The 13420-nt window shown below is 36.0% G+C and overlaps 1 protein-coding gene across 1 annotated transcript in view; it reads left to right on the forward strand.

Annotated features, from left to right (window-relative positions):
* LOC128859280 (TWiK family of potassium channels protein 7) overlaps positions 1-13420 on the forward strand; it is a 158340-nt gene that overhangs the window by 60005 nt on the left and 84915 nt on the right. The window contains exon 2 of the mRNA XM_054096146.1: positions 12247-13055. Coding sequence (XP_053952121.1) covers positions 12782-13055 — 274 coding nt within the window. The 5' untranslated portion in view covers positions 12247-12781. The remainder of the gene's footprint in view (positions 1-12246; positions 13056-13420) is intronic.

Below are 13420 nucleotides of genomic sequence, written 5' to 3' on the forward strand. Positions count from 1 at the left end.
TTTGTGGATATTTATCTCAACTATTAGATTTAACAGGCGGCTGCCGTAGCGGAATGGGTTGGGACTACCATTCGGAATTTACAGAGAGAACGTAGGTGAAATACCAAAACTAAGAAAAACATTTTTCTAATAGCGGTCACCCCTCGGCATGCAATGGCAAACCTCCGAGTGTATTTCTACCATGAAAAAGCTCCTCATAAAAATATCTGCCGTTCGGAGTCGGCTTGCAACTGTAGGTCCCTCCATTTGTGGAACAACATCAAGACGCACCTCAAAAATATTAGGAGGGGCTCGGCCAAACACCCAAAACGGATGTACGCATCAATTATATATATATATTAGATTTAACAGCTATCCGGAGTTCTACTTTATAGCAGAAGACTGTTGAATTGAATAAGTAATAATAATAATTTCAACTGGCAAAAGTAGATCTTTTGGACTCTATGCATCAAAAAGGCCATTAACCTAAATAAAACATCATTCATTTTGAAAGGAAAAATAAAGATTGAGAGGGGAAAGCTTAAAACGGAGAATATATGAGAGGGGTTTTATTGTAAGAGAAGATACAATTTAGGGATACGAAGAACATCCCTGGAGCTTCTAAAAGAGAGGTGATATTTTTGGCTACTAAGAACAGGTAGACAGTTGAGGAAAAGATGGGGAAAGAAAAAAGAGAAAAATAGTGAATGATGAAAGCAATGGTAAAGAGGAAAGAGTTAGAGTTAGTGCAAGTAAGGATTGCTGGCTGGAAATATTAAGTTGAGAGAAGATAAGGTTTAGAGAAGAGACGGATATGTCTATAGTCAATGAAAGTCTAGTGTAATTGTAGAGGAGTAAACTTCAAGTGCGTCAGCTCATTTATTTTAATAATAACTACAATTATTCACTATCCTTTGAGTTCAGACTTTTAAGATATTTCGTGGATTTTTAAAGTATTCACTGAGTAATTTCAAAGATGATGAGTGATAAAAGAAAGCTTTTGAAAGAGCCTTGGAAGAGAAAGTTTCGCTTTTCAATTCAAAGATGAGATAGTAGTTGTAACGAAAGGGCGTGCTGGATTATTTCACTATTACCTTACTGTAATTCTCAACTATTTTATGTATTTATCTAACTAAGGACCTTACATTCTAGGTGGTTGCCAAATATTTTTATGTAAATGTATACATTTTTATTATCTTAAATGATTTTCACTGAAAATCAACCCAGTTTGCTCCTCAAACGAATGTAATATAAGATAGCTCCCACATAAAATATTATATGACTTCAAATAGTTCTGCGCTTTCGTGAGTATAGTTACGTACCATGTCCCATGCACGCGCTTTGCATACGAACTAAAAGCAGCACAAACATGTCAGGCAGCTATTGCAAATATGGCAAAGGAAAATTATTGTTTGCACAAGGCCGTAGAAAAAGAGGTAGTAAAAATAGGTATGAAAATACTATCAACGAAGGACAGCCATTGGCAAATGAAGGGTTATACTTTATGGCTCTTAAGCGCACACGTTTGATTCAAATGCGGTTGAAAATTGAAAATCCTGATTCACATTTTTCATATTACTACCTAATCAAACGAGTTTAATTTGCTATGTAGGCAACGCCTAAGTGAGTTCGAAAGACAAACGACCAAAGGCAGGAAATAGACGGTAAATGCCAAAAATGAAAAGGATACCCTATAAATCCGCACAAACACACTAATAGAAAAGTGTGTGTATGCTGCTTGCCATAGCAATTTTTTACTTAAAACGTAGCATAGTTTTGGGGTGTGGGCTTATTACCCATACGCGCCCAACCCACTCACATTTTAGCAGCCTGGTATGCGCTTGCTCTTTTTATTTATTTTATTTACTTGATTTATTTTTTATATTTAAATGTTAGTGGAGTGATTGATATTGTTGTTTTTTGTGCTGGCAGTTTGATTGCAATTGTTCGTGGGTTGTAGTGAAAACCTTTTAATATTTTTCTTTTTTTAATTTTGTTGTCATTACAACTACAATACTATTACAATATTTATGCGTGTAGAGCATGCGCTTTCCGTGGCACTCGTTGGCTTTGATTTTATCACCGCGTATTGACGATTTTTTTTCATTTGCCAGCCGAATAAAATGTATTTGTATTTCATTTTCCACTTTTCAGACATTTTTATACTTTTGGTTATCATTTTTGCTTTTCAAGCTTTTCATTTGAGCACTTGCGCCGATTTTTCGGCATTTTAAATATGTTATACTTCCATTACAGTTGTCCAAAATTGTAACGAAGCCCCTGTCAATAGTGAAGGCTTACTGTGCGCTTTTTGATTTACTTTTTGAATCAGCTCTTTTAATGCCTCTATTTTACCCTCCATTTCGCTCGTCCTGTCTCTACTGCACCAGTGTATGACTCTATCGTAATGAAATTCATACACACTTAATTTTCATGTTGTGCTAGTATGCAATGTAGCGCTGTGAATGTAGAATTACCTCACAAACGATGAGAGAGACAAATGAATGGCAAATAAATAAAAAAAACTAAATAAAGTTAACCAAGCAAGTAAAATGAAGATATTTGGAAAAAATATATTTTTATGCTGCGAGATATCTCATGTACAGGTCAAATTTGTATACAGACTCCGTAATGTCATTCAGCTGGTGATTTATCAGCGCTTTTGATGAGTGGTACAATGAAAAGCCTACCCGTTCTTTACAATTTGCTTTTGTTTGCACTCTACACTGTCTGATGCTTTGTCTTCTTCTTGCTTATGCTGCCTTAATTTTTTTTTGTATTATTTTCTGTCACGTATTGACAAGACACTGACATGAAATGACTCAATTTGTGATTAAATTTTTGATTGAGTAATAAAAGAAAAGTTGCAGCGATTTTTGAAAAAAGATTGATTTAAAATTTAATATTGAAATTGATTCAGCGTAACTAAAGGGATTAATGAATATTGTACTACTAAATGAACCTTTCATACTCAAAATCAAAAAATAAAATAATTATAAATTTTTGTTGTTTAAAATTCAGTAAAAGTTCAATAAGCCCAGTGGCTTTTATAAATATTAGAAATTTTGATATGCAATCTCGAAACTCCGGGATCAGTCCCGCGTTATAGTTCTCATAAATTCAGTGAAAGCCCAAACTTATTTTTTTTTTGAAAAATATAAATTTTTTACCATACAATGTTATTATGTGCAATCCCGAGGTGCCGACCCTTTTATTTTTCTTATAATTAATTAAAAAACATAAATTAACTTTATAAAAATATAGATACAGTTTAAGATTCAATGCCATGATGAATTAAAAAGACTTTATAGAAACTAGAAAAAGTCGTAGACCTAAGGATCTACTTGTTCTCACTCATACTGAAATTGTGTACGGCAAAAGGAGATTAAATTGTAAAATTCGGTGTCTTTGTGAATGTTTTTTTCCACAATTTTAAATATAATATTTGCGTGTTCTTTGCGATTTCATGTCCAATATCAAAATAAGCAAATGCATAAATTTACTTTCAGTTTGTGTATGTCAAATATGAAAACTGTTAACAATTTTTTTCCAATTAAATTATTTTCATTAAAATGAAATTAATGTCTGGCCTTGGGGTCGTAGTAAATACATTTTTTTCAGCTGCAAATGTTTCGATTTCGCTTTTCATGGATATTTTCAATTACAAAATCTCAATTTTTTCACACTTCAATGAATTCTATTATTGCCTGCAAGTGCTTTACCTGCACGCAGCGTGCCGTAAAGGCAAAGTGATAATAAAAATGGAAAAAATAAAAATAAATACAAATATGCGTAACAATAGGAAATAAAAAATTTCCTAAGGCGAATGTAAACACACACACAGCTGCACAAATCGTTGAATGATTGGCATATCCAACTAAGCGGAAGTAGTAAATTTGGAATATTGCCTGCCACCGTGGAGAGCTGACACTGGTGTGGTGGAGCAGGACAATTTTTGCCCAGAGCGCTCGCCTGCACAAAATGCAGTACTCTTTATTCTACTAAAAGTATGAGAGAAAATATTTGCTACACAAAATCTCATTAAAAACGTAAACAAAGTGGACAATACAAGCGTGCCCACACAATTTACGAAGAAGCTCAAGCAGGCACCAATTGAATTGGATGCGGTTGGTTAACTGAAGCTTTTAAATTGCTTGTCTTGCCTACTACTTATATGTATGTAATACATGTTTTTGTTTTCTTAGAGTGTTATTTGCTGAGTTTGTCAGTGACATGCGTACATAAATGTGGTCAAGTGTGAGTGTAGGCGTTAACCAATAAATAAAAAAATAGCGACATGGCTTGAGGGAACTAGGCAACTAACTACACTCCGCTATATTTAGAATCGGTATCTTTGAGTAACATGGGGGAAAAACATGTCGTCTTTTTAATTTTGAAAAAATTGGGTTTTTAATTATTTTAAATAACTGACTGAAATTATTTTTGATATTCTTCAGGCAGTCGAACACGTTACTGATACTCAAATTCGTATTCATATTCGTTTTTCTATTCTATTCGTATTCATTATCACATTCATATTCTTATTTCTATTCATATTCGTAATCCTATTAGTATTCGTCCTCATAATCTTATTCATATTAATATTTATTAACATTACTTTTATTAACATTACTACTTATTCATTCATATTTATTAATATTCATTCTGATATTTATAATCGCATTCCGATTCGTCTTCGAATGTGACATATTCGCATTTCTATTCACACTCATAATCATATTCATAATCTTATTCGTCTTCATAATTCTAGTCATATTCCTATTCACATTCATATTCACATTCATATTCATATTCACATTTACATTCACATTCACATTCACATTCACATTCACATTCACATTCACATTCACATTCACATTCACATTCACATTCACATTCACATTCATATTCTTATTCATATTCATATTCATATTCATATTCATATTCATATTCATATTCATATTCATATTCATATTCATATTCATATTCATACTCATATTCATATTCATATTCATATTCATATTCATATTCATACCCGAATCACGTCGAATTTCAAATAAAATTTCAAGCGAACCTCTAATTTTCCTTGCCTTTATTTGTCTTGATTCACAAGCTTTGTCCTATTCACATCCTGGCTGCCGTTTCGAAAAATTTCTGTTTTTTCCGCTCACTAAAATATTATATGTTCTCCAGAAACTCTCAAGTGTGTCGGCTATAAATATTTCCAACAAAAACTTCCTTATACGTGATATTTTCGCGCTCGCTGCTTTAAATTTTTAGTATGTACTTCGTTTTATGGTTTCAAAGCCCAGTTATTTTATGCTCATTTTTTACAGTGGCTACATGTTGATTTTGTCTGTTTCGTGCTCTTTTTGTTTTTGCTTTTTCTTTGCATGTAGACCAATTTAAAATAATACAAGTACGAAGAAAATTCGCACATGTGTAACAAACAGGAGCAGAAATACTTAGACGATAATTGATTGGTTGGTTGGCTGGTTAGACAACAAGGAATGCAAAGTGGTGGGGGTTGGAAAATCATGAAAATTGAAACAAATGGCATAAAAAAGGAAAATCGAGCAAAGAAGGTAAAGAAAGGAATAAAATTAATGTCTGTACATAAAAATACGTGAAACCATAGAAAATGCGCAGACACGCGCCAAATGCACAACAACTCTGCAGCTTCCCAAAGCTAAACACACATGACAAGCTCTATAACCGAGCACCACGTGCTGCAAAGCCCCGCCCACTTCACAAGCTCGCGCTAAGCCTTAGCTACGCTGCAATTAGGTCAACCTGACCCAGCGCGGCCACCTCAAATATGTATTTGTATATATTTGCGTGTGTGTATTCAACTATCTAACTAACGGCTATGCGACGGTCAACGTTAAGCTCACTCGCACACTGCAGTTTAGGTCACCAATCGCCTCACCAATACTCGAGACTTAGGCCGCACAGGCTGCCTGCTACTGCTCGCATTGTGGGCGCACCAACGACCGCATTTTAATATCTGCATATGGGACTATGCCACCTGACAGCAACTGTAGCCTCCGTATGTGTTCAAGTGCAATTACACTTACAGAAAAATATAGCAGCTGCACACTTGTGCACGCACATGGGAATTTTCGAATACTACAGCAATACATTTTATTGTTAACTCGAGCGAAATGGTTGGTTCGGATTACTAGAAAAATGCGAGTTGTGGTACGAATACGCTTACCTTTTAAATATACAATTTGGACATAAGCGCGCAGAGGTATAGATGCGTGTGAGTGTATCTGTGCAATAACTATAAATCGGAGTATTCTAGGGAAACCAAGCGCAGTTATACACACAAGCGCATATGTACTTATATTTAAAGGTATAGGTGTATAGGTATTACTACACACATTTGGCCGATTTGGTTTGTGATTTTTCTAAATTATAAAAATATGTAATCTACTTACAAATTGCATGGGCAGCAAATTAGAAGATATTGAGGAGATAATTAGGAAGAAGAGAATGGAAAACAGGAAAGGTACAGACATATATCAATAAGAACGCAGCATTCGTTGAATATAGTTTTCTTAAAATTTAAAATTATGTAGATACCTTTAGAAGTGAATATTTTTATGAAGCAACGAAAAAATCAATTTTTCGATCCATTGAAGTCCATTCTTGTCAGTTCGACAAAACCGTGTAAAAAGCAAATTGAGATATGTAGTAAATAGACGCTGTTAGACGGCTTACGCCCTTTCAGTCGCGCACCTATGAAATCGGAATTCGCGCAAAGAAATTGACTGAACAGATAGACGATTATAGTGTGGTTAGTTTCCGAAGACCTATCAGTAGCATAAATATAAACCAGAATTCATTCATGGATGGTTCAGTTCAGCCCAGATGCCCTCAGAATACAGATTTAAATGTGAATTTATATTAGTTTCCAAGGTGCTCACAGTTGTATTCTCATGAAACCGGAACTTATAAATCTTCGGGTATTATAATGTTCGGGTGCTTTCAAACTACGACATGCGCACAATGACAATTTTATAAACCTACGGGAGTTTCTGAAACTCATTGAAATGTTTACAAGTAAATGCCATCGACAGGAATCAATCGAACCAAACTGTTTTCTGCTCTAAAAATGCATAGAATATCAAGAGTAGCAACGCGAATTGATAAAAACGCAACATCCTACCAAGTCCTGAAAAATTATGGAAGAAATAGTTGGCTTATTCACCAGACTCTATGCTTTATGTATAACATGTATAACAATACAAAAAAAAGCTGTGGAACATCATTTCGCAAAGCTTTCAGAAAATTATTACACCGGTAAAAATTGAAATTTGAAAAAGGTGAGTCAGGAAGCACCGAGATTAAAACACTCAGGCTAAAAAACCCATCGCATTCAAACCTCTGGAAAGTAAAGGGGAGATTGTCAAGGAGGAAAAGCGTGAAGCGGTAGAGAGATAGAGGTAGGATAGAATAGAGACTGAGAATTTTGTGAGAATTTTCCAGATTCTTTGGCAAATCTGAAAATATCCTCCAGTTTGAGAGAACGAATTCATTGCTCTAGCAAATGCAGGACGCAGAGAAAATGCTCAGTGCCATCCGGTTCCTGTAAGCAAGACAGGCAAATCGGGTCCTCCATGATTCAAATGGTGGCCATATGCTGACCACATGAGTTGGTTGACGCTTTGTATTCATACAAACGCCAATGCTTGAAAGTGGAGTGAGACCTACCTATACCGTATTGGAATATTTGGGTCGCATTGCCGAAACTCATATTTACCTTTTCAAAGTTTTCAGCCAACAAAATCCTAATCTACTAAAATTCACTATTTGAGAACAAAACCTTAAAGCGTAACGGTATATATAATATGTGTGTGTATGGTCAAGTATATGAAACTGTGCACATTCTAGTCTTTATGCCTATAACCACCAACAGTCCTGCTTGCTTGCATCTGCATGGCATTTTAAGTTTTCCAATTCACAGAGTACCATTATATTTGTTTCAATAAAGCCAAGCGTAAATACAATTTCTGGCATTTAACAATGCATGCATGCAGTGATACCAACAATAAGCGGAAATGCGCTGAGTATAGGAGTGTGCGTGCATGAGCGCATTTGCCAACAGCCCCAATCGACAGCCCTGAAGCTACCGCCATGTCAAATAGATGCTGCGCGACTGCAAAAAGCCGACATGTTTGCCACATTGTTAGTCACCACATGCGGTTGTTTGCTTTTGACAGCAGCAAAAAAAAATATTGGGCTACTGCGTTTATTGTGCGTGCCCGCTGAAGTGTTTCTGTATACGCCAATGTGTTTGTATTTGAGCGCCAAGGAAGTGGTGGAAAAAATGTATGAATTGGCATTTGCTTTTGAGTCATTCTCACTCTATCGTACTACATATTTTGTGCTTGTGTTTGTTGCTTTGCTTACTTCGATTTGGTAATTGCTTCACTTCGCCGATGCTTTACTTTGTTGGTGCTTCTTAGCCCGTTGCAATGTTGTGACGCTGGCAGCTTTTGGTTGTTGGTTGCACACTGTCAGTTGCGGATTTGTGCATATTTCTGTTTTCCTGTGCTTGTATTAATGAGTGTGTGTCTGTTTGTGACTTATTTACATGACAACAAAAACGCTACTCCATTTGAGGAACAGCAATTAGCGACAAAAAGCTTTAGCAGATTGTGCAGCGGGTGGAGTTCTTTCAGTTTTTTGTATTTTTGTATTCCATATTGATATGGCTGGTGGTTGATTCCTTGTTCTCGCGTATTTCGCTGGAAGCTAGAGCTTCTCCGTACGAAACGTTTTCGAAATATTTCCAATTGATTTTATGGTTGTCTCTATATTGTAAACTAGCAAACCCGGCCCCCTTCGCTGGGCACACTAAAATAGAATAGATATGGTTTAGAACAGAAAATATATGGTTTTCATATTATTTATTTCTTTATTCTTTATTCAAGCGCTTTGGCATAAACAATATCTTTTGTTTTTCTTTTTGTTTTTGAGTAAATATTGTATAAAATATAAATTGAATATCAGGAAAAAAGAAGACTGTTTTTAAATTTCAAATCAACGCATATGAATAACTAAGAAACAATCGTCTTTTTTCCTGATCATCCATGAATTTTTCGTTTCAATTTATATGTTTTATTAAGCATTGGAGCTTTTTTAACGATTATCCATTTATATTTTTCAAAAAAACAAAAAACGAAAAAAATTGTTTTTTCCGCGAACACATAATTTCATTCGGATTTCACATTAAATTCTCAAATTTCGTAAAAAGTTACTCACTGTTCCAAAATTCACTCCAAAAAAATTCACAAACAATTTTTACATATTGCACTTACGTTTTTTCCTTATGGCATCCAAATCAGAAAGAAATATTGACACATTGTAACTCACACTGTCAATTTGACAGTTCAGTTCCGCCCCAAGCGTTAAAAAAGTAAGCGACATTATGGCTGGTTCAAAAGAACGCTGTACCCGTTGCCAGTGCTCCGAATTACAACCAAACTTTACGAAACCCATTTTCAATACTTACTTAACAATGTGCGTAAGTTTGGTTTAATTCGGTGCAAAGACACGGCGAGTCTACCTTTTGGCATATATTTCGAGACCCTAGTCATCAATAGGTATGAAAATTACCCCGTATTAAAGCACTTATCAACAGCTTTCATTTGATACCCATATTGTACATACACAACCAAAGGTTACCCGGGTCCACGTTTTGACCTATATCTCGAGACCCCAGTCACGGAGCGACATGAAAAATACTCTGAACTAAAGCATTCACCAACAGTTTCCATTTGATACCCATATTGTACAAACACATTCTAGGGTCCACGTTTTGGTCTCTATCTCGAGACCCTAGTCACGGAGCGACATGAAAAATACTCTGAACTAAAGCATTCACCAACAGTTTCCATTTGATACCCATATTGTACATACACGTCCGAAGGTTACCCGGGTCCACGTTTTGACCTATATCTCGAGACCCTATCCACCAATAGGTATTCAAACTATACGGAAACCATCTTCAATACCTTCTTAACAATGTGTGTGAGTTTGGTTTAATTCGGTTCAAAGACACGGCGGGTCCACGTTTGGCATATATTTCGAGACCCTAGTCATCAATAAGTATGAAAATTAACCCGTATTAAAGCACTTATCCACAGCTTTCATTTGATATCCATATTGTAGAAACACATTCTAGGGTCCACGTTTTGGTCTCTATCTCGAGACCCTAGTCACGGAGCGGAAGGAAATACTCTGAACTAAAGCATTCACCAACCGCTTCCATTTGATACCCATATTGTACATACACATCCGAAGGTTACCCGGGTCCACGTTTTGACCTATATCTCGAGACCCTATCTACCAATAGGTAGCCAAACTATACGGAAACCATCTCCAATACCTCCTTAACAATGTGTGTAAGTTTGGTTTAATTCGGTTTAAAGACACGACGGGTCCACGTTTTGGCATATATTTCGAGACCCCAGTCACGGAGCGGCATGAAAAATACTCTGTACTAAAGCATTCACCAACAGCTTCAATTTGATGTCCATATTGTACAAACTCATTCAGGGTCCGCGTTTTGGTCTCTACCTCGAGACCCTAGTCACGGAGCGGCATGAAAAATACTCTGAACTAAAGCATTCACCAACAGCTTCCATTTGATACCCATATTGTACATACACGTCCGAAGGTTACCCGGGTCCACGTTTTGACCTATATCTCGAGCCCTATTTCCAAAATAAAATATAATCCATGTTACTCGTGGATAATGTAGCTTTCGAATGGTGAAAGAATTTTTAAAATCGGTCCAGTAGTTTTTGAGCCTATTCATTACAACCAAACAAACAAACAAACAAACAAACAAAGTTTTCCTCTTTATAATATTAATATAGTATAGATGGGAATTGAACAATTGTGTACCAAAAGGCATCTATTAACAAATCTAGTCCCTCTTCTCCCAAAAAAAGGGAAAGATGAAGTAATAAATCCCATTTGGGTAGGATTTAAAGTGAGCTCCCCCGTGAAGTGAAATATCTTGAAATAACTCTAGACAAAGTGCTTAGTTTTAAGCTCTTACTAAAAAACGCTAAAGAGCAGGGAATATTCTCTAAATTTATTGATTGGTAATGATGAATTTCATCAGGGGCATGAAGCGGTTAAAAGAACCGTAACTCGGTCATCTTTCGGTCGTCATCCGCAATATATGCCCTAATTAAGACTAACAGCGGTTAACTCTTCAAAATGGTTTTACTTTACTACTTCTTACTAATTATTTTAATTTATATTCTATTTTTTTATTCAAAATTTCTGGCTCCATTTATTTTTTCTTGCCCTCTTTGTTGTCAGAGTAATGTTTCCCTGTCAATTTTTTCTTCTTCAAATAAATGCAGAAAAAGACTTTTATCTAATTTTCTCGTTTCCCCTTTAGCAAACGAAAAATTCATTTAACTTACTTAAATTTTATTACCCACACATACGCGTACACAGTTTATACAAGCTTATTGCCAATATAATAAAACGCTTTTAAATTAAGCGAAATTAAGTACAGTAGATTCTGTTTTTATGCGGTAGATACGTTCCGCAAGAAACAGCATAAAAAAACAGCATAAAAAAAGCTATCAGTTCTATAATAAAACTATAGATACGTTTCAAAAGTGCTAAGAACCGCATAAATCTGAAATAATGTAATAAAATCGCATAAAAAAGGGCACTATTCCCATATTATAACTATAGATACGTTCCATAGACCGCATGAATCTGAAATAATTAAATAAAATCGCATAAACAAAATATAGTATTTTTGAAAATTGATATATTTGATTTATTTAAGAAACGTCAGAATCGAAAAATAAATTTAAGTCAGAAATAGAATCATACAATACCCAAATGTTGCGCATTCGTTTAGGATTTGGCGTAAAATCACTTTCATCACTTGAGGACATGTACACGTCTGATCTAGATGGCTATGCAGGCGGTTCCATACTTGTAGGGTTCGCATTTCTGATGTAATTTGTGATGAGTATTTGCTTAGCTGGTTTGGAATCTTGTTTATATGTACAATTCCCGATAGGTCGACATGCATTTTTTAATTAAAAAAAAAACCGCACTATTTCAAAACCGCATAAAAAAAGCCGCATAAAAACAGAACCTACTGTATTCCTCTTTTTTCGTGCACCTCCCAACTTTCTTTGATCCCCTATGTAAACGCAACTTATCTAATAAAATGTTATTTAACTCTGTTCCTCATTACTTTCATTTTTATTACAGCTTCCGGCGGAGAAAAAACAACTGCAACAGATGGCTTCTGCTACCAGACACCATTTTTAGTAGGACAACAACAATGCCGCAATAAGCATTACAAATATATACAAATGTGGATAAAGCTGCAAGCGGCAAGCAACAAGCCATTCTGGGGCGAAATTACTTTTTAGTGCAGCAAAATATAAAGCAAAAAAAATTTAACTTAATTACATACCAACAAAAATTAGCTTGGAAAGTTGCTAAGAAAAGTGACGGCAAGCAAGGAGAAGAAGTTCACTTGAAGCTACAACTTATTAGGAGAACCGACATAAAATGCAGCGTTAGCTATTTATCGAACAGCTGATACTGCGTTGTTGGGAAGAGTTTGGTAGCGATAACGCTGATCTCAGTGGCAGCGAAAGTTTAGTGAAAGTGCTCCGCGAGGTATTTAACAAATATACAAACTCGGTTCCCTCTTTGCCAACCACTTACACTCCACTCCACAGTTTTCGTGCTGGCTAGTGTTGACCCCTAGGCTGCACGCCCACATCGGGGCGTTATTATGCAGAAGAAGCCACCATTGCCGTTGACGGCATTTATTGGTGGTCCAACGCTCATCCACGCTTCTCAATCGGCGATCAGTTCGAGTAGCAGCAGCAGCACTGGCAGTGGAATGTGTTTTCCTAGCAGTAAAAGTGGTGGTGGTGGAGGCGCAAGCGGCGGTGTTGGTGGAGGTGGCGGCTCGGGGGAGAAACAGCGGGATCGTCATGGTGGAGGAGGAGGAGGATTGTGCGGCTGTCACAAGGCGCCCAAATCACATTGCATATCGGCGACAGGTGAGTGAATAATATAAGAAGAAGAGTAATGATTAATGGAAAGAGATGGAAAAGTGTGAAAAAGAGGCAGACAGAGAGAGAGGGAATGAAATGGGTGGAGTGGAACAAATATAGAAATAAATATAAACGGAAAACTGAATGGAACGAAAGAAGTAGGAAAACAGAACGGAGAGGAGAAATGAAAAGAGAAAGGTAGGAAGAAAGGAGGGGATTGGAAATGAGATAGAAAGCGGGAAATGGAAGACAAAGGCAAATAGAAAAGTTAAAGAATGAAATGGATGAAGAAATAGGTAAACTAAGAGTTGGCAAAACACCAAAAATTCAATGATAGAAATAGAAAACAGGAAATATAGAGAGAGAAAAAA

Source organism: Anastrepha ludens, chromosome 3, assembly GCF_028408465.1.
Source record: "Anastrepha ludens isolate Willacy chromosome 3, idAnaLude1.1, whole genome shotgun sequence".
In the NCBI taxonomy this organism is placed as follows: Eukaryota; Metazoa; Arthropoda; class Insecta; order Diptera; family Tephritidae; genus Anastrepha; species Anastrepha ludens.